The 23,473-nt window shown below is 32.5% G+C and overlaps 1 protein-coding gene across 3 annotated transcripts in view; it reads right to left on the reverse strand.

The window, feature by feature from the left end:
• The window catches only part of LOC106462575 (acyl-CoA dehydrogenase family member 11-like), a 176,685-nt gene that overhangs the window by 113,855 nt on the left and 39,357 nt on the right, over positions 1–23,473 (reverse strand). Inside the window, exon 2 of one of the 3 annotated variants that reach the window (XM_022389870.1) lies at positions 11,057–11,298. The exons of the other annotated variants lie outside the window; for them this stretch is intronic. Within the exon in view, the coding sequence (XP_022245578.1) occupies positions 11,057–11,205 (149 nt within the window). The 5' untranslated portion in view covers positions 11,206–11,298. The remainder of the gene's footprint in view (positions 1–11,056; positions 11,299–23,473) is intronic. 3 annotated transcript variants of the gene reach the window in all.

The following is a 23,473-nucleotide window of genomic DNA, read 5'->3' on the forward strand; positions in this document are numbered from 1 at the left end:
TAAATGCTTTTATTCAAACCTGAAATGATGCAACTGACAGGAATTCAACATTTAATTGTTGATAAAAAATTATCCTTGGAAAGATTTGGCTACTTATGTAGTAACTTTTGTATAGTTTTGTGTATTCATCCCTACCTTGTTTCTGTACTTTTTGGCATTGCCATCTCATCATCATATTTTTGCAAAAAAAAGTTTTCTTACTTATTTCCCCTCTTTTTTTAAAACAATTTTATTGAAGTAGGTTGATAAGTAAACATATTTCTTATTTTTATAATTGAATCATAATATATATATATTGTTAATATCATATCATTTTTGTCAGTTTCTTCATTGCACTCGAAGAGTGATCTCAGATATCAATATTATACCATACAATTGGCTACAATAGATTATTAATCATCATTGGTCACAATCTTAGCTTCTTAGGATATAATGTTGAGGAACCTTCAGTAAAGAAAGAATTTATGAAAAAATGTATAGCTGTATCATACCTATTTTCATTTTTGCATTCTTTTTGGCACTGCCATCCCTACATCATTTTACATTTACAAAACCTTTTTTATTAGTTGTTTTGTGACATTTTTTTCCCTGAATGAGAGTTAGTGTATTCTATGAATGTATGTAATAAAATTTAATATTATGTGTACTGATTTTTTTTTCACTCCTTCACTTCATACATAATATAAGGGTTGGCTCTCTAAAGACACGGATTGTGTGAAGTACAAAGCATTGAGTATCTACATGTTACAGTCAGCTAATCTTCATCTGTTATTGACTGGTAATTCCTGTGTAACCCTTTACTTAAGTTTTTTAAAGGAACATCATATACTTGTAAGAAAGCTAACTTCAAGAGGTAAAGATAATATCGTTTACACAAGAATTACGATTCTTTGTAGCTTAGTAAGAGCCTGTTCCCAAGTGCTCTTAAAATGTATTTTCTGTCATACTAAAGCCATTTCAAAACCTTCACACATTATATGGCTTGGATCAGAAAAGTAAAAAAGAAAGAAAACACTTTGGCTACTTTCCAATTTTTCCATTTTAGGAGCACTTTTCAATGATACTGGGAGTCTTACAAGCTGTGAAAATACACGATAATGGCAATTAAGTGCTCAAATAAGGCTATAACTCAACTTTAGCAGTTATATGTGAGCATCATAAAGTACTAGACTGAATGTGACAGCCATTTTTTTCTCAGCTCATCCCTACATATATTAAGCACTACCATGTTTAGTAATACCCAGGTCAACTGAAAAATTTTCTCTACATATTTACATCTTCCACAAAATCTGTTCTGGACAAGGGAAAAAACATATTTCCACTAAAAATGTTTTAAACATCATCACTAGAAAAGCCAAGTTCAGTAGTCAAAACAATAGAAGAATCACCACACAAAATCTAACCTCAAGGAAATGTAAATCTTATTTTTCATTAGAGGGTTGTATCATAAAATGTGGGAACCATAAATAAATGACCACACAGGGTTTTTATATGCAACCAGAAAATAATTTCGGTCAAATGCACTTTAATACCTCAATACTGCCACTATGAACTTATTAAAAATTACTGCAACTAATTATTTCTTGCTCAACTTTTTAAATAAAGAAAAATTACCCAATAAATACTTGCATTTTCTTTTTTTATCAAGCTAACTTTTAGTTAATGTTGTTTTTAATATTTTAATTTAACTGTTAGATAGAGGATACTTGAGTTTATATTATTATTAGAATACCAGAACTTTCAAGAATTTAGTGATTGCTAAATTTTGTGAAATGTCTAGAAACAAGGCTATATTATAAATATGAGAATCAGCAAGCAGTCAATTTAGTTTGAAGTATTTAGCTTTAGTGATTTATTTGAATCAGTGTTAGCTATTATGTATATTCAATTACTCAATTAATTATCTATGAAGATGTACAAGCAAGTTTATTTTTACGTTATTGTAATACCATTAGTGAGGTATTTCCCTTTGAACATTATTTGTGAACTTACATTTACAATAGTACAAGTTACAACCACGTATAAGATTGTAGAAATGGTAAAGAAGAAATAAACTAATTGTCATTGTTACATAGACTGGGCTTTGAAATATCTCTTCAAATAATTAAAAAAATCCTTCCATGTAAGAACAATATTACAACAGTGATCTCAAATATGAGAACATTTTGAAGAATGAAAAAAAGTGTACAAGTATTTGAAGTTAAACTTTCCAGATGACTTCGTGTGGTGATATTGGAGATTTAATTGGAGTTAATGAAACAGTTAATATGAAGTCAAGAAGAAAGAGACAAAAAAATTAAAATAAGACAGAGAAGAAAGAGACAAAAAATTAAAAGAAGACCAAGAAAAAATTAAAAGATGACCATGAAGAAAGATAGAAAAAATTAAAAGAAGGCCAAGAAGAAAGAGACAAAAAAATAAAAGAAGACCAAGAAGAATGAAACATAAAATAAAAAAGACAAAGGGTGAGATACAGGAATTTAAGAGAGTAGTTAAAAAAAAAAGAGTTGTACCATTTAAAGAATTAAAACCAAAACTATATCTCATTAAAGACAAGATCACTGAAGCTATGGAGGACATGTAGAGGGATTACAACAACAACTCTAAAGAAATGCAGAAGGACATCAAGGAAGTACAGGAAAGCTGTAATTACAAAATTTATAAAGTAAATAATGACATCAACAGAGGAGAGAAGAGACCTTAGCTGAACTTGAAAAATATTTTGATAGACTTGTCCAATCATCTTATCCAGATACTACTCTTGAAATGATGGACTAATTGACATGTGACTAATCTATAGCTGCCATAATAGATGAGGATATGAGAATTAGGCTGAAGCAAAGTAGACGTATAACTTTAAATGAAGCACTGCAGTTGTAAATGGAACAAAAATCCATTAAGGTTGCAGATAAATGACTACAGACACCACCTCAAACTTACAGGACCATCATATCAAGTAGCATTGAACTGTCAATAATTTACAACAGTGAATCCCAAACGTTTTCTCTTCATGAACCCCTTGGGTGATAATAGTTTTCACAGTAAATCCTTTTTAAGCAGTAATAAATTCTGTAAAATAAAATAACTTTTAAAGATGTTAAATTCATTAAAAATAAAAAGTTTCTGTAACACATAGTCTGTAACACAATTACAATAAAATTTGAATCTCTCATATTGTCATCAGTTTGTATTTAGTACCCAGTAAAATTGAAATATAATTCTTGAAACATGATGAAAAATTGAAAACAAAAACATTTAACTAAAGTTAATGATGCTTCTGAGCTTGTTTTGAAGAACACAGTGCTTTCAAGTTTGACTCAACAGAAGAGAGATATAGTTTTAAATCTGGCTCTGCATCAAGTTACTTCCTTCCATAAATATTTTAATAAATTAGAATGAAATTGAGATATTGCTAGAGCTGTAGAACCAAGAAAGTGTGAAAAGATGCCATTATCAAATGTTTCTCACTCTTGCAAGCCCTCAGAATTATCTGTCAAACCCTAGGACTTTTCAAACCACTAGTTGGAAAATGCTGATGAAAAAGTACCAGAAGGATTAGTTAGACAACTAATTACACGGAATGGAGGAAATCAACCACAAGACAATAGGTGTTTTAAATGTAACTTAAAAGGACATATGCCAGGAACTGCAGAAAAAAGGGAATATGGAAAAACCTGGCCTATGACAACATGAAAAACAGTCTTTGTATCACCAAGAAGTGAAATACTAATACTAGGATTTATTAAAATTAAATTTACATCTAGCGACAGAGCTATAATAGAACTAAACCCTCCAGCATGTCCTGATAGATTAATGGTTGGTAGAGCTTTTGTGGACCTGAAGAATAAATATGTCATCATTATCACCATGAACACAACAAATTATAAAATTTGAGTCAAATCTAGATGGAACTTTGCAAGATTGAGACTGTACAGGTAGTGCTTACACATCAAAAATAGTCAACTTGGAAATATGTAGGAAGTCTAATGTCAACTTCATACATAAGAACACCTAACTACCTCATTTACAAGAGTTGTATAACCACAGCTGTGGAGTTCTTACAGCTGATCAATGTTATAGGTTACATAATTTGTTCAAGGAGTACCAAGACACTTTCTCCAGTGGATATCATGACTTAACCAGACTAATAAAATATCACATGAGATTGATACTGGAAATGCAGCCCCATTATGTAAGCCATATATTTTACACTTGCAAAACAGTCTGAAGCTTTCAGAGAGATAAAAGCCAGGGAGGAATAAGGAGTGATAGAACTAAATACTAGACAATGGGCATCATTTATTGAGCTTGTGAAGAAAAATGATTGATCCACAAAGTTTTACATGGACTAATGGAATGGATGGAAAAGCAAATGAAGTTACAGAGATGAATGCCTACTGACTGCCGAGAATTGATTCTACTTTGGAAGCTGCATTTCAATCAAATGGTTTCTAAAATTGGATCTTAAGAGTAAATGTGGGCATGTGCAAGTTGACAAAGAGAGTAGAGAGAAGAGTCTTTCACAGCATCAAGTTGATTGTGGCAATCTGTTTTGTCACCATTTGAATTATATAGTGCACTTGCAAAATTTCAGCATTTACAGGAGTGTGATTCATCTGAACTACCCTGAATGCCGTACTCATTTACTTGGATGACATAACTGTACATAGGAAACCTATGATAATGCTTATGATTGGCTAAGGAAAGTATTGGATTGGTCGAGGGAAGAGAACCTTAAGTTCAATCCCAAAATGTGTAAATTATTCTGCCAACAGGCAAGTTTCTTGGGACATATAGTCAGCAGAAAGAGTGTATCTAAAGATCCATCAAAACTTACTCTATCCAGAATTGACCAACAACAAAGAATCTATGTGAGGTAAGAGGATTTCTTGGTCTGTGCTCTTACTCTTATTTTCTAAAATTACTTACTGGCATAGTTTATTTGTTACACAAGATACTTGAAAAGCCAAATACATTTTGTTGGACTGCTAACTGTGAACAAACATTCAACAAACTGAAAAGGAATTGACTGCTACTCCTGTATTCACATATCCAGTTCTGGAGGGCCTACTCATTTTAGATACAGATGCAACTGATTTTACAGTGGAAGCAGTGTTGATATGACTTATGTAATGCATTTTATTATCAACAGATGTTTAATTATTTAGTGTTTTTATTTGTTTAATGGTGTGATATCTGTGTGGTGTTTTCAGGGATTGTAAAAGTAAACTGTTGGCTTGAGAACAAGTCTGAAGTATAGAAGACAGGAATTGTGGTATATTAATATATCATTCATTTCTATCTTCTCATAATATTATGACACTTATTTAAATTTATTCTTTGTTCTGTATATCTGCAGGTTTGTATCATATAACATGTGCCCAAGAAAGCTGTCAAGTTTGTTTCATTCTAAGCTACCTTTGTTCCATTGATGTTCTCAAAAGGAATATTACCTGTTCTGCCTGGGAAACATATGGCTCAATACTGCACTTCATGTAAGGATGTCAAGTGCCTATCATACTTATTCAAGCATTTTTTATTACAACTTATATTCAGCATCATTGCTTCATTTCACATCTACTCAATTAGTAAGAGATTTAGTTTTGCTCAGTAATTAATATTTTTAGTTAATCTTTAGTTATCTAGAAGACTTATCCAATCTGGCACTAAAGTTAATTCACTTTTACCTGGATATACCACACAGATATGAAATTTCAAAAGACTTAATTGAACCAAATAATGGACCCCAACTTGTGTCTCATTTCATGGTCAATACTTGTAAAGTCATGGTTTTATTCATGTTATTAAACTCCATATCATCTTCAGAGTAACATGACAGGATGAGTAAACAGAACCATTGGTTGAATGATATCTGCTTACATTATTAAAAATAATAAAACTTGGGATAATCAGTTTCCTCAGTTTTGTTTACCATCAGAGCTTCTGTCCAGGAGTTTACAGGTTATACGCAAACTAGGATGTGAAGTCATCCTTCCATAGGACTATCTAACTGAACAACTAAACTGTAAAAAGTTCTGCAGAAAGCAAGATACAGTATTTAAATAGTTCAGAAAAAAACAACATTAAGTCTACAACCATTGATAATATACAGTTATTTACAAAGTAAGTGATATGGTATTAGTAAAGACTTGTCCTATTTTTCTTCATTCAATAAGTTCACTGCAAAATTTGCACCAAGAGGCCTTTTCATATTATGTAACTCAATTAATGTATGAGCTCAAATATCATAGATCTCATGCAATTGTAGAATAATTTCATGTTTTTACAATAAAAAAACATATTTTCTTCCATTCTGGGATTCACAATGTTAAATCTAATGAAAGGATCTTGATAGTGATGGACAACAGCACTCCAAACAATTAAATCTGACTCATTGTGTTTAAAACAGAGTATATGAAGACATATTGGCCCACTATAGGCAGCAGCAAAATGCACTTAATGATCTAGACAGCTGCCAATTCTTGTAGTTGAATTATCACAGTATTGTATCACCCTTAACAAGTCAATCCACCTGCTACAAAATTACAGGCAAAATCCAGTGAAACAAGGGTTTCTTCACTTATAATCATAACAATCTTATTCATCTAGTATTGAGAATGAACACAATGCCCCCACTGAACATCTAAGATTATCAAAAACTTGTGGGTAATGGAAGTATCTAAAAAATATCATACTGTCTGGTCCAAATAAATTCTACCACTATTCAGATAAATCATGTAAAAAAATTCTCACAAAAATGTCCAATGAACCTTTTGCCCAAGATAATTACTCATTAGCTTTGAAACTAAGAGTTACAATGCCCTTTCAGCTGAGTTTTTGAAATCTTGGCAATCATCATCCATACAATTTGTTGATGTTCTAGACATTAGATCTACTCACATCAGCCACCTAACTGTGCAGTAATCAAGCAGTTATCATTTTAATGTGGTTCTGCTTAATAACTCAAAAAGTAAAGGTTGTAAAGTCCTTTCAGTTCCATTTATCTTGAAAAAAAAATATTATGTTTATAAAAAATAATTATGTGGAAATCATACAACATTGTACATATAATTCAATGTGAAATACTACTTGATATCTTAGAAAGAGAGGAATGCTTTCTCTTCAGCTATGGATCTTATAAACAAGTGACTGTCCTAGTTATTGGTCTGGCAGTTACTCCCAGCTATCAATAGCATCTCAGCTGACCATCAGAGCTCACCCACACCTAATTTCCAAGTTCTTCATCTTATAGAGGCAGATAAGTAGTCTTAATATCTTCCTCTTCATCAGTTAAGTTGAGAGGATAAAAACACTACTCATCATTCACACCCTCTGATTCCTGATTCAGCCTGTGGGATGAATTAGCACATATTATGTTCATGTACTGCCTTGAATAACTTTTGTTGTAAGTTTACATGTGCAGCACCTAAAAACGTATTCACAAGGAAGAATAAAATAATCCTATATATGCTAAAATGGTCATAGTTATGTAGAAAATATCAGATATGTGAGTTAGTTGAAAATAAGGCTGCATACAGTAAAAAAGATAATGTGTAATCAAGGGTGCAGATACTGAAGACAGAAAGAGAGAGAGAGAGAACAATACAAAACACAATGCCCACTTTCCATGGTTACATACTGAACTAACTTTATCCCCCACTAAAAAGAAAGAGTGACAATATTTATTTACTGTTTTTATCCTCTTTAAAATTTACAGTGTGCTGAATTGTATTCATCAAATTTGTGTTGGATGTGTATTTATGGCAGGGTGAACAATTCAATTTTTAAGTCTGGCACTCAAGTACACTTAACTTGGCATTTGTTCTCCATTTGATTAATTATCCTTCTAACCAAAATCTGTGTGTTAGTATGTTGTGTGCATATGCAAATGTGCATACTTTGGTATGGTAAGCACAGTCATTTTTGATTGTTGGTAACAGGTTTGTGCATTTTATATATAGTTTTACACTCTGAAAAATCTTTGAGTTCTTTTGTAACTTTAAAGTTAACATTCATTTTTGTTTGTGAGCACCTTTTGGCTTTCACCTATGATTTTGTTTAAGTTTGCCAGTAAGCAAATACAGTATAATATGCCCCACAGGTTAGTGAAGCACATTTCATTATTGTTAGTTAGTATGATTATGGCAAGAGTTAACTTTGTTGTGTTATATTTTAATTTGGGGACATTCTCTTTTTGTGATCCTTTTCCTATACACTAGCCTAGGTTTCAGAGAAAGAACACACAATATCAAGAGCATATCATATAATAAAGTTTTCATCACTCTTGCTAGTTACACATATATTTCTTGATTCACATATAAGCACTTGCCTTGTATTGTATAATAGAGCTTTGTTGTTTCTGTAAAGTGTCAACATTTAAATTAAAGATTGACTCCTTGTGTAAGTCTGTGTGTGCCTTGTATCATTCTTTGTGGCCCAACCACATAGCACATAGGAGATCTGCAAACCTCTTGTTTCAATGGGCCCAAATTTCTCAGCTTTGGCGGAAATCCTCAAGATACCACTGTGTCAAATCCTCTGTATTTGTAAATACAGAGCAGACAAGTAAAATATGCCTCAATATCTTGACTTGAATGATAAGAAAAAGAAGACTTTATAAGGGAAGAGAGGGTTAAATGTTACAATAGCCACTAAAGGGTAAATGAATGAGTACATGATAAAATCACAACATACATTTTTATTATACCACAACAGCTTATCAAAATTAAAAGGGGTATACCTTAAGAAAACATTTATCCCTATAACATATAATTTATTATGCAATATCCATATATTCTATATTGGGCTTTTTTGCCATATAGACAGCAAGAAATCATATTCATTTGTTTATTATTAACAGTACATTCGAATCCTAGAGAGGACGAAATAAAACAGGATTTTTTCTTCTTCATTAATTATTATTCACTGTATACTGAAAGAGTGTGAATTTACTTTATGGTGTTAGACAAACATAGAAATTCACTATTTTTAGTTCATTCATTCTATACACTATTTATCTTACAGCAGAACAAGAATAGGAAGGGTGATTCTGTTCCTTCTGAAAGTATTAATAAGTTTATATTGATACACAGTGTGTTTTTCCTATGGCATGAAAAAGACCATGGAAACATATAATTTTCAGTTTCTAGAAAAGCTCTTGGTCTTAAAATTATATCAATATATGTAAAATTCTAGACTGGGATAAGCTAGTAAGAACAAAAATATTGTTGTGAGCTACATTTTCATTATTTTATTTATGTGTGTGTTGGTGGGCATATGATATTAAGTTTGTTTTGGAACAAAGCCACATTGGGCTATCTGCTATGTCCACTACAGGGAATCTAACCTCAGATTTTATCATTTTAAGTCCATAAACTTACTGCTGTCCCACCAGGGGACCATAATGTCAAGATCAAGTACATTTTGAAAACTAGTCCTAGAATACCTATGATGTTTGTGAATGTTAATGATTATAAGACTTTGTGAAATATTTAGAATAAAAGGTACATTACTAAAAAGAATCAGTGTAGCATTGAGTCAGTTTTCAGTCAGTAGAGTGCCAATCAAAGTGAAGTATTCAGAACAGTGTTAGTTATCATATATATTCAACTACACAATCAATTAGTTGTGAAGCTCTATAAGTTTATTTACATGTTGGTCTTAGTGCCATTGGCAAATACCTTCCTATTGAAAATGAAAACATTATTGGTGAACTTAGGCTTACAACTGTGTATATATTATGGTACTCTGTAGAAAATAATTTGTTATCTGGATAGGGTTTCTCATTATTTCACCAATTAATTATGAAAGGACTGCCCCAACAAAAATATAAAATACTGGTATCAGAAGTGGGATTATTCTGATGAAAATAAAATATAACTTAGCTCAATTTAAATATGACTAACAGTTCCAGAATGAGATAGAAGCTTTGCTAAACAGGATGAAACAAATAAAAATGGGTCAAGACTGAAAATTTGAGGAACAAGACAGAAAATAAAAGAAAACTAAGAAGAAAGAGACAGTTTTTTTTTGTTCTTAAGCACAAAGAAACACAATAGGCTATCTGTGTTGTGCCCATCATGGGTATCTAAACCAGCTTTTTAGTGCTATAAGCCTTTGGACTTACTGCTGAGACTCTGTGGGGGGGGGGGGAGAAAGAGGCAGAAAATTCAAATAAGAGCAAATCAAATGAAATGGGAAAAAAAAAGATCATGAAGAAAAAAAAACATAGGAAATTAAATGAACAGATAAGAGATTAAAAGAAATCCATGCAAAAAGCATAAAAAATCAAAGAATGACCAATAAAAAAATTAGAAGAATGAGATGGTAATTTAAGAAAGAAAAAATAAATATTCAAAGAATCAATAACAAAACTAAATCTAATTGGTGAAGCAATTGGAGATGAATAGAGGAATTACAACAATAGAATTTAAGAGGCACAGAAAGACATCACTGAAGTATGGGAAAGTTCTAATAATTAAACTTAAAAAGTAAAAAAAAGAGATAATTTAGGTAGAAAAGTACACCAGGTGACATTAAAATATGTGGAAAGTGAATTGGAGGATGCAAAATGAACCCAGATACACCTCTTTCTACATTTACCCAAGAATTATAATCTAAAATGCATTTAATACTAAATATGGAATGGGAAACTCATTTGGTCTATACCTATTACTACTACTACTGTGACATCTGTTACTGCAGAACTTTCCCAGACTACTCCAGTCATTTCACTACCAAAGTTAGTTCCAGAATATATTTGGCCAATTCCACAACACTATTGATTGAGAAACCAACACACTATGATGAAAAGAATACCAGGCTCAGTTCAAAATAATTACCAAACTGAAATACAAGATATTAATCTTGTTGTCCATTTTAAAGAACCAGCTTTAATTGCATAAAGTAATCTTACAGCTGAGAGCCATAACAACTATCAAGCTGCCTTATCCAGAAGGAAGTATCCAGAGCAATGTTCCAAAACAGGGCACAGAGAAAAGAAAGTACATTAAACAAACTTGTGGAAAATTTGAAAAGGCTTGGCTAACTATCTTACCTGGTTTCTCCACATGAAATGATGGCTTCACTGACAGTTGACCAATTTATGGATGCCACAACTGATGAGGATATGATAGTTAGGATGAAGCAAAGTAAGAGTACATCTTTAGAGGAAGCTTTCCAGTTTGTGATGGAACTTGAATCCATTAAGGCCACAGACAAATAACTAAATCCACCATCTAGAACTTAAGGATCTTCAGATTGAGTAGTATTGAATTATAAACTCCTTCTGGTAACAGTCTAGAAGAATTAAAAGTATCAGTTAGACAGCTATTTACACAGAATGGAGGAAATCAACCAAAATACAATAGCAGTTGCAAGTAGGAAATACCCCCCCCCCCAAAGATACCAGAAAGTTAGAAATGTCATAGTTGTGGAAAACCTGGAAATTACAGCCAAGGATGAGCAATTAACAGCTGTTAATTACCAAGGGGACAATATCTCAAGGACAATTTTCCAGCTCAATTAGATCAAAAGAACAACAAAGAGCTAACGAGACATCAGGAAACGGGGATTAACTAGATTTATAGAGCAAAGTTCAGCTCATAATACCCCTTCTCCCCAAAAGGAGATAAAAACTTCATTGTTTGAATTAAAGAAACCAGTCCACAAGCCAACTGATTTATTAATGGAAAGCCTTGTAATATGTTGATAAATGATTTCTATGACTACAATTTAGTAATGAAAAGTGGGTTGTTGACTCCAACAATGATGGAAGAAGATAGATTAATGCAAACAGCAAGTGGAAATAAAAGTTCCAATTAGATGAAAGTTAGAAATTACCCTTACAGTAGAAAGCTTCTCTACATTTCATGATGTATGAATAATTGATTTAGAGGAAGAGTGCATATTGGGAACTGATTTCATTCACAGACATGAATTTAAGGTTAGGCTAGTTTCAATTAAACAGCCTCACAGTCTATGACCATGAAATTTCTGTGCACTACATGACAATTAGTACACCACAGATTTACCTTCCAGTGACAACAAGGAAGGCAGTCATTGTACCATCAAGAAGTAAAATACCAATAAAAGGAGCTGTTGAGAAGAAATTTACCTGTAGTAACTAAGGTAGCTCTGTCAACAATCCAATGTTAAAAAACAAGTATGGTGTTATGTATTTACATATAAAAGTAAAGAAGAAAATTTGTATGCTCGTTGGTTTGAAAACAAAAATACCATGTCTGACAGATGCATACCTGTAGTCAACTCCACCCTTCCAACATCATATCTCACAATAATTGTTACATTGTAGCTTCAGGTTAGGGATGTTAGGTCTACTATTTGTCATGTACTAAAGATTTTTTCAATGTAGACATAAAGCAAGCTGTTGTGAAGCCAATGTATTGAAATAGTTGCTGTCAATGAGCTTGGTCCTCTACTACAGGGTAACAGTAGGAATAAATACATTAGAGTTGCGATAAACTCTTGCAAGGAAACTCGTCAATAAATTAATTTTAAATAAGGACCAGAAAGTTTATAATATGGCTTGGTTTTCAAATTAAATGACTAACAGGTATTTATTAATGGCTTTAAAGTTTTATTTGTGTGTTTTCAAATAAAAAATGCTTCTGGATACACAAAAACTATCCAGAATATAAAGAGAGCTATCATTTGATATAGCACTGACTCATATTTGCCAAGAATACACTTGCTGACACCCTGTTTTTGATGCTAACATATGCCCATTGGTTGCCAACAAATGGCAGAGGAGTGTTTAGCAATCTTCTTATAATTGATTTACAACTAGTGGGAGTATGGATGCAGACTTATAATATTACAAACCGAGTTTTGATACCCGTGGTGGGCAGAGCACAGATAGCCTTTTGTGTAGCCTTGTGCTTAACTACAAAACAAATAATTATAATGTTACACCTTCGTTCGTTAGTTAATTTTCCGTAAAAATTATTTCCGAAGAAACTTTACCGATACAAGTTCTTTCTTAAATAAAACTGGTTTATTCTTTCAGAATACAACTTTGCAATACACTTAATTTCAACAGTCGCGCTATAACAAACGCTATAATTCACAACAAACGTCTCACGTGCTCAACTCAACAATACTCTGTCCGCAGTTCAATTACACATTGTTCCTGTCGCTTCTTGGCCGGTTTTATATATACAAGACTACCCCATATCCAGTTGTCTCCCGATGCTTCATGAACGTTATAGAAGCACGTGGTGTGTACTAGCGTCACATGACCTCCGCTGTCGTAACAATAAGTTCATTTTGTGTTAAGCACAAAGCTTCACAGTGGGCTATCCGTACTGTGCCTACCATAGATATTAAAATCTGATTTTTATTGTTATAAGCCTTCAGACTTACAGCTAAGTTATGAGGGGGGGGGGCTATTCATAAGATAAACACATGCACAAGTAAATACAATTTTTCTATTATTAAAAAATTGTAAGTAGTATATATGTGCTATTTAATTTCTTTTTTCAATGTTAATCTAACATGTAGGAACTTTGTAATTACAGTATTTTCATGTTTTAATTTCATTAACTTTTAGAATAATGTGTACCAAGTTTGAATTCGTATTCCATAACTATATGACGGAATACAGATGCAACACTGAAAAGACCTATAATTAAAACTGTTTAGCTATATTGAAAAAATTGCAGCTGATATTTTCATCATATTTCTCCTATGTCATTCTATTAATAGTGTTGTGGTATTCCTCTAATTTTTGCTAATTATTGTTATAGCTACATTTTACATACCTTTTTCTCTGACACAGAGCTGTCTTTTGAAGTTGTTCACACATGACCAGATCACATTCCATTAGAATGAAATATATTATTCTCATAGTGAGATAAAATGAGGGACATTGAATGACACTGAAGTTTTAGACTGGATATGGCATGAAACTTAGAGATTATAAGTGTTGTCAGTAAAAATTATACAAAGAGTTGGAAAGTGTTTTATTATTTTTGGAAATTTATGAAGTTACATTTTCCTTTCTTATAACTTGCTGTGTCGAGATTATACTTTTGTGTTAAAAATGTGAAGTTCAGTTGTGTTATTCATAAAAGCCTGGGCTTGTAATTATCAAAATTTGTGAAAGTTCTATTAAATACTCTATTTTGTATGAATCCTGGTATTAATATTTTGACTATTCTTAATGTAGAATAAAGGATTTGTTACAAATGTTTGGTTTAAAATCCTTAATGGACTGACCAAAATTAATGTGATGAGGTACGTGTAATAAAGCATGATTTTTTTATCACAAACAATAACACAATCATAAAGAGAAATCTAGCACTGGTCATTTGAATATTTACCAAGCCTTCCCTTAATTTCCCTTAAATATACTGCATCTGTCACATCTCAAGGCAACCAATATGAAAGGCGAACCACCCTGTTAGAAAAATAATAAACTATCTAAGCTGAAAATGATTCCTACTCTCACAAACTTCATATTTGTGTCCACTTATCTTGTTGTATAGAAGCATACCATGTGTTTTATACCTCCTCATATTAATAGAGGATTTTTTAAACTTATTTCTGCAGATGTATACAACTTATATATAACACATTTGTCAAGAACGTTGTTAATTTACTTTTGCTCTAGCTACTTATTGTTCTGCATCATTCACTAGCATCTTTTCGACTTCTTATGGGAAATATAACAGAAAGGTCACCTGTTGCATGTGAAATTAGACAGTTTTGTTTTCCATTGGCAGTAAGGTGACCTCTTGAGGTTACAACCTCCCTTATATCTCATTGGGAATGACCAGTCACATAGGTAGTGCTAGGTGTTCTACGTAAGTCTGATGTTAACAAGTGAGTAATGTGAGATAAATTACGTCTGACGCAAGATCTCAACTGAGTAAGCTTGAAACAATACAAGAGAGAAAAACAGATTCAGAGCTCTTTCCAGTAAAGGTGATTGTCTGTTGGTGCAAATAAAGTGTACATTTTCAATGTGTTTGTGTTAATAGACTGTTCAATGAGATTGTAGATATGTTTTCAGTTCTCTTTATTTCTCACAAGCTCAGTTAATTAGAGAATACAGTCGTATTTCCAGGTAAGAATGAATTAATGAATCTCCTGTTATTCTCATACCTACTGTGCCACTTTTAGAAAACATCAGTGCTATCTAAAAATAACACAGAGAAGATAGGAAGGATAAAATTTTGGTACCATAACGACATGATTTCAGAACTTTATGTTTCATTTGACATGAGTATCTCCTTTAATTGAACTATTATGTATTAAGTTTAAAACGAAATTGGTATTTTCTATATTTAGAAGGGCTTAAGACCAAAATCAAGACTTGGTCAATGAAGAGAGATGGTTGTCCAAGATAGTTGTTTTTTATAGAAGATGTCCTCTCCTGGATGTAGAACTTTTGCCTATGACTTCTTTTTTTCTTTTTTGTTCAAAACATTCAAAAAGAAGAGCTGCCAATGTGTGGTGCACCAAGATCGGTTTATCACATTGTATGCCCTGAAGATTGACCACATTGTGAACGAAGCACAGAGATTAGAATTATCACAGTGGTGTAGAGCCCAGCAAGTCTGAGATTAGATGGAGCAGCCTGTATAGGGCTCCATATCATCACAAACCAGAATAACCCCACTCCAGCTCTGGTCAAAGCCAGTAAAAAATAGCTGAGAAAGAGTGTAGGTGCAGTTGCTGGATGAAGTCTGCCAACAGGAGCAATCTTATCAGCAGTTAAGATGTTGAGCAACTAATGGGTAGGATGGTGATTCACACAAACATTCACATCACAGCCAGTAGATGCCACCAAGTATCAGAAAAAGTGCTATAACAAGACATTAAAGGAAGGGGTATACCAGCATGAAAACTGGATCTGGCTTTGGTATGTGCTGGAGGTATGAAAGGAGCTTTGATTCAGCTGGATTGGTCCATACCTTATACTCTGACACCTGAATCTATTAAAGTACTAGTTACAATGGATGGGATGCAAGGCATGCAAAAGTGATAGGCTGTGTCCATATGTCACACACACATATCTAGTACACTGGCTTGACCAGGATGCCATCAAAAGTCACATTGATTCAACCAATTAGATGGAAAGAGCTGAAAGTACTTATTTAGTTGTCCATAATAAGCCAAATGAGAAAATTCTGGGAGTTAGAGGCAGAATACAACTCCAATAGCCAGCTGGGTCAACAACCTCCTAATTGATATTGCTGGAATTGATCAAATACCAAGAAGTTAGGACAGTTTTTGATCACATGCTTAATGGGCCCAAAAGGGCTCTGCAACCATTACTTCAAAAATTATCAAGCAGTTTCATTATAGGAGATATCCAATGGATATAAAACAATAGTTGTTCAACAATTACAACTAGGATTTTGGTAGATACAGTGCCTAGCATATCACCAGTTTGTATGACTGACAACAATATCCAGTAGTTTGAAAATTCAACTGAAAGGATGTCATGACCCTTGCTTTCTGAGCTTTCAGGTGGTGTTTCACGATGCAATGTAAGGACTATATTGGCACTTGATAAGCTAAGACTGTTATGTGGTTGAAAAATTGATAAGCGAGAAAGGGCATTGTGACCCTTGCTTTCCAAGCTAATGAGCAAATTTTCAGAAGCAAAATGTCATATGGCATTTCCAGAGAATCATCTGACTTAACTAGGTGGTGAGAACTCTATGGAGCCTACTGCATGGTTCTTGTTAGATTCTTCTCCATATAGGTGAAGAATGTACAACATTTCCATTGCAGTGAGGGACTTGTATTTATTTGAGTGTATATTGATATGCAATAGTAATGGCATGAATATTGATTATGACTGATGATTATTTTAACTTAAAAGTCTTAGGTCATAGTTTGGCTGAATTATTGCCAGCAATTATTTTGTGATGCCTGAAACAAAAAACAAATCAAGTTTGAGGGCTCCTAAATGGTAGCATATTAGGAGACCAAAGTTATTGAGTTATAAATTCAGAAACAACCTGAGGATGCTACCAAAGTGACTAACATAATAACCAGAGGCTATCTCTTTCAAGCTCCTAGAGTTTGTGACAATGTGTTATAATAATATATGTATATAGCAATAAATGTTTATAAACAAATGTATCTATGGTCTTATACACATATATGAACCTTACATAAAATCATTCAGGAGTGTTGTGTAACAAGAATGGATAAATTACACAAAGAAAACAGTGGTTAATCACCATGTGAAAGGAAACAAGGGATCTGATCTGAATGTTAAAACATTGTGATATAAGGTTAACTGTCTTTACAGACTGGAAAGGTATTAATTGAAGATATGGTGCACCTGTTATTTTCATTAATGCTAGAATGGTTTAATTTTAACATTGAAATATTCAGAAGGTGTTAGTGAATTTTCATTGAAGGATAAAAGTAACAAAGAAACTCATATTTTCATAAAATAACACAATATCATATGTAGCAGTTAGAAAACAAAAAAACACAGTAAATGCAACAAACTATAATATGAAGACTCCTGACAGTTTGTTCTGTTTACTGTGGTTATTTGTTCTCTAATTCATATTACATCTGAGAGAAAACAAATTTTTACCTGCTTTTTTTCTTGTTAAGAGTAATTCAAAATATTTGAATTGGATCAAGTGAAGTTTTTATGAGTATGTGAAATTATCAATAGTAAATGAAAATCACAGACAGTAGCTTGGATATTGTAACACCATTGTTTCTTTTACTATGGTGAGATTTTTTTCAATCATGCAGATTGAAATATTTTGCAAGTACACAGTTTTCTGAATATTTTCTTAACATTTTTCAGTACATGGTGTGGTTATAATGCAAAAAATGGAGGTTATGAGTGTTATGTCAGAGATGGAATGTGACACTTGTGTGGTGAAACTTTTTAGTTGCACCTGATTAGTATTAAATTTATATCTGGAAGAAGTTCTGATGAAGAGGCAGTGTAAGTGTTAGCCGTCAAAATAGAAGTTTTTGCTTTCACAGCAGTTAATATGAGTCAACTCATACAAATAGGAACTAGTTTCAGTCTTGACTCACTTCCTTTCCTACTGGACAATGGGTCTACCCATGTGATAACAAGGCTGTAGCAAAAGGAGCATAACTAGGTTGAAGGGTAAGCCATGTTGGATGTTGTCTGGCAGGGATAACAGAGGGCAGTACAGCTATAGGTGTTGATCAAGCAGAGACCCAATGACTCTGAGGAACCGAGAAGTTTGCAGATGTTAGGGATGTATCTTCTTTGGGTGATATAGGCCATGAGTACATGCAAAGCCATAGAAATGTCATTTGACCAAGATATAGTTTTAGAATCCTACTGCTAAATGTGATTTTATAGCAGTTCGTGGTTTTTATCTGGGATGTTACAGGCCTCTTTACAACTTAAAAATCTGGTTTATCTTCTTACCAGTTGGAATTCATCTGACTTATGGTTTCAATCTGGACTTTCACAATATAAAATTGAATTATTGGCCATTCTAGCAATTTCTTCTTCATCTAACCAGTGGTCTCCAATATACCTTGCCAGCTTCCCTTGAGAATTCTAATGTTGAATAATTGAACAGTTCAGTGAAGATCAGTATGCCCCAGGAATTCCTCTACAGTAAAGGGTTGGACTATGCAGCCAATCCTTGAATTCCTGGTGGCAAGACCATGAATGAAGTTGCATTGCTTCCAAATGTATCGGGCACGAGAGAGCTCACATACCTTCACCACCACTGCCAAGAATGTGGTTTGCCATCAACTAAGAGACATGAAAGTCGATCACTGGACCAACCACTGTTCAGCCAGCAGAGATGAGGGTCGAAGAACTATGCCTCTGAGATGTATCACTTGCAAGTCAAGTTGGCAGAGGGAAAGAGAGCTCTGGACAAAGCTCACAATAATTGGAGCAAATTGGAAGACAATTTTCACACTCAGAGATCAGGTGAGGAAATTAAGACCTCATGCTTTTCCTGGGTAAGGAGTGTATATTTTGTAAATTTCTTTTAATAAATGCATCTCTGTTCTTAAAAATAAATCTTGTAATCATTATATATCTTCATTTTGTTCTTAAAGTGTTCCTTTTTTTTATTATTCATTACATTTCACATGTGCAATCAGTCAGTTTCTAAGTATATACAAACTTGCATTTAGCACTACACAATTAATATTTCAATCTCATAACACCATCTGAAACTCCACAGTGTCAAAACAAAATCAACAGATATGCTGGCTCATCTTTATTTTTTTTGTTGTTTAACAAACAATAAACTTTCCTAACATATTACTCAGACACCCGATGCATTGAATTATAGATTATTAGTTAAACAGTATTCACTTATCCACTGGGACAAGATTAACTGTCTCTACAAAGATTCATGGATAAAAACTACACCTTATTCTCAAAACCCTCATATATGCTTTGTCATTAGTTACTGTCAATGGAAGATTCTATATTTCAATATTTTTTTAGTTTCAATTCTTTTATCAAACTTGTTGCTATTTCCAAATTACTGATATTAAACATTGCCATTCATATTTTGGTTTATACAGATTTTTCTTAACTTTTACTGGTGATATTCTGTTTATTGGAGATACAACCTGTCAACAACTCCTACCAAAGCTGTACTATGCATCATAATGTTGTATGCTATAGGCAATGCTTAGTGATGTATATTTTGTTTTATAATGAAGTAAAACTAAATTACTGAACAATTATTACTTTACACAATGATTATAGCTATTTTTCTTAATTAATTGAATAAATATAATCACATACATGAAATAAAAAAGAAACACACTAAAACTGTGTTAAATTTCTTCTATCCTTCAACTGCCAGGCTGTGCCAAAATAATCAAACTGTTACATGTTTGTTTGACATCTTTCAAATGCTTCCTATGTAAGTATGCTAGTGACACAACATATCCAGGGTATTACATGTTCCTTCTATGACTACTGTCATGGAAACTATTTTGTAAATGAATTAAAAATATTAGCTCAAAATAACTTATCTAATGTAAACAGCCTATCCCTGAATAGTAATTTGTTCATAGATTTTAGTTTAGTCTGTAGTAAAATGATACTCCATGACCTAATTTTACGAAGATGAGACACAACCTTGTCCAGAACTCTTACACTCCATTTAGGTAGAAACCTAGTTTCTGTTTACAAAATCTATTATGGTTGTTTCATACTCCACCCCTGATAATTAATGGTAAACAAAAAGATCAATTTAGACAAAACAATGTTGTAGCAAAACTATTAGGTTTATGTGTTTCAGATATAAACAGAAAGAATGCCTATATGCTATTAGTTTCAGTCAGCAGGAAAGATTTGTGAAAATATATACAGAAAGGTAAGAATAGTAATGGTTAAAAATAACTATTTACACAGATCATTTAAACTTTAGCAGAACAAATCAACTTATAATGTTAAGCATGAAGTTCTTGGACATTATTTAGAGATTTAAATAAGCATCCTTTTCAGGGTGAATAGATGTTATATATACAATATATTAATTATAAGAATGAATTAACATTAATCATTTTACATATAAAACATTAGGAAATGACAAAAAATATGTTGTACAAATTAAAAGTAGATGCAAATCTAAATGTTTATTAAATCATAAAAAACACAATCAGCTATGCTGTTTTGTTCAATATTTATAAAAATTAAACATTGGGAATGTTAAAATCTTTTCAGTAGTACATTAAATATGTTAGGAACACTATTTGCCTATAGAAATACATGTAATACAGTTAAATATATAAATGAAAATTATAAACATAAGGTGAGAAAGTTGAAGTCTGTATGCAGCTATGGAAGTAGAATAACACTGTCCACCTATAGAAACACCATCCGCCTTTTTAATAAAAATAAATCTATAAATGGTAAACAACAATAAAATGAAATATTTGTCAAGAATGCTTATGGTTATGCTAAACTGATAAAAAAATATAAATCATAGTTTTTCATTTTTAGGACATAATTAAATCTAGCCATTGGTGACATAATCACAAGTTGAGACATGTTGAGAAATCCTACAATGAGCTCATCATCCTATTGAACTATTTACCTAGTAATGTCATCTACCTATCCTTAGTAAGACCATCTACTTATAGAACTTTAGTAGTACAATCCATCTAGTAATATCATCTACCTTTGTAAAACACATGTATGTAATACAGTTAAATATATAAATGAAAACTATAAACATATGATGAGACGAGTTAAAATCTGTATGCAGTCCTATGGAAATATAGTAACACTGTCCACCTATAGAAACACACATAATAAGCCTAGTAAGGCCATCTGCCTATTGAAACATTATCTTTAGTAAGACCATCTGCCTATTGAAACATTATCTTTAGTAAGCCCGTCTGCCTATTGAAAAATTATCTTTAGTAAGACCATCTGCCTATTGAAACATTATCTTTAGTAAGACCATCTGCCTATTGAAACATTTTCCTTAGTAAAACTGTTTGCCTATAGAACCTTGGTAACACCATCTGCCTATAGTAACAGGTCCTCTGGTATTGAACTATGATTTCACCCCTTCCCTAATAACATGCCCTTTGGTGCCACTTCATGGAACTATGACTCTTAGCAACACTTCATGGCAGCAGAAAACTTCCATCATCAAGTGTCATTGCAGCATGACAACTTCTTCCTGTCAAATGCCCCCTAACTACTCATGTAGACCATTACCTACTTAAATAATCCTAAAACTATGAAGAGTTGTTTCTATAAACTTTTGCAAATAAATTGAAATTAATCAATGCTATTTTTCATTTCATCATTTTGAACCTCTTCATTTCTTATTCTCACATAAAATTCTTTGATTTGGTGACCTATGAGCTAATGCCACTGACTGAATATACCTGGTATTTAACTAAATACTATTTGTAACTATTTAATCTTCTCATGATAATACCCCATTACAAATCAGCACAGTGTCTACAAGATTTAAATATTAACTAACAACAGCTTGTGAGAATATGGAAGTTACTTTAAGTTAGTCTATAAAGTAAATAGATAGTAACTAGTTTAAGTAAAGTGAAATATAAATATGGCAACTAACACAACAGAAATGAAGAAGGCACAGGTTTAGATGCTCCTGAAGTCCCCACCAGGCAACATGGTTCCAAAAATTTAACAAACACCATCCCATTGTTTTATGGCAAATTGGAGGAAGATGTTAAATGTGTTTAAAAGCTACAGGTGGCACAACACACATTTCAGGTTCCACAGAAATGAAATATACTTTAGGACATAAGGAGATGCTAAAAAGTTTATCAGGGTGTATGATGAATAAAGGCCAACTCACAACTTTAATCTACTAATGGGTGGGTTACTAAGACAGAAAATGAGAAATACCATCCAATAAAATCATGAAATAAATAAATATGACAACTGAACAAAGAAATGAATCTTTCAGAGCATTTGGACACCTTATGGTAATCAGGTAAAAGGATAAAACAAACTTATGCACATCCAAATGATTTGATGATACCAGATACGTTAAAGTCTAATTATGAAAAGGTGAATTTCAGTTAGTAACATAATTAAGTTAAATGTAATGAAACAAATATACCATAAGCAACATCATTAGACTTGATAGAAATAGCTGTGAGAGAAGTACTTAAATAAAACAAGTATAACAACCCAGGTATTTGAAGGTAAACTCAGTGACTAAACGATACAGTAGACAAAAGTTGCTAATTTGAAACATGATCAAGAGTAGTGCAACAGAATAAAATGGAAAATGTCAAATATTTAAATGTCTTTTTCACTAACACATTGCAAGAGACTGCTTTAGAAGAGAGCATAATTAAAATAGACAAAAAGAATGTTCTGACTGTGGATTACAGGGAGATCTGGCTCATGAATGTAGACATTTAAAAAAAGAAATAAAAAAGATCCAATAGAATGTAAATGGCCAAATACAGTAAAATGAGGTTTGAAAAGCCAATGATAAAAAACAAAAAAACTTGCAGAAGTAATAAAAATCTAATTCCAGGCTGAATTACATAGGAAAACTAGAAATACTTCCATCAGTATGAATTAATAGATCACATATGCACAGTATCAATGATATTTCTCCAGCAGTTACTTTAAAGATAGAGAGTATACATTGTTATTTATTAGTTGACACAGGTGCTAGATCTTCACTGCCTAGTACAGACTTCTTAAAAAAATGGGATGGTATGTTAATGTCCTGTAATGATTATATTGAGTTAAACCAGATCACGATCAAGGACACATCCTGTTAATTACTATACAAGAAAGCTAAGCAGGTAAAACTAGTAGCATAGAGCAAGTAGCTGCAGCACATGAACATAAATGAAGTTTAAATGAAAAGTGTGCCCAAAGTAGAATTGATTGAGATAACGTGTGTGTATATATATATATTTTGTTAAACAAGACCGATGTCTGTAGGTTTACTTTCTTCTTAGAATTCTTCTCAAGAAGTCGATAAGC

The sequence above is a fragment of the Limulus polyphemus genome, unplaced genomic scaffold (assembly GCF_000517525.1).
Source record: "Limulus polyphemus unplaced genomic scaffold, Limulus_polyphemus-2.1.2 Scaffold1200, whole genome shotgun sequence".
NCBI classification, from domain to species: Eukaryota; Metazoa; Arthropoda; class Merostomata; order Xiphosura; family Limulidae; genus Limulus; species Limulus polyphemus.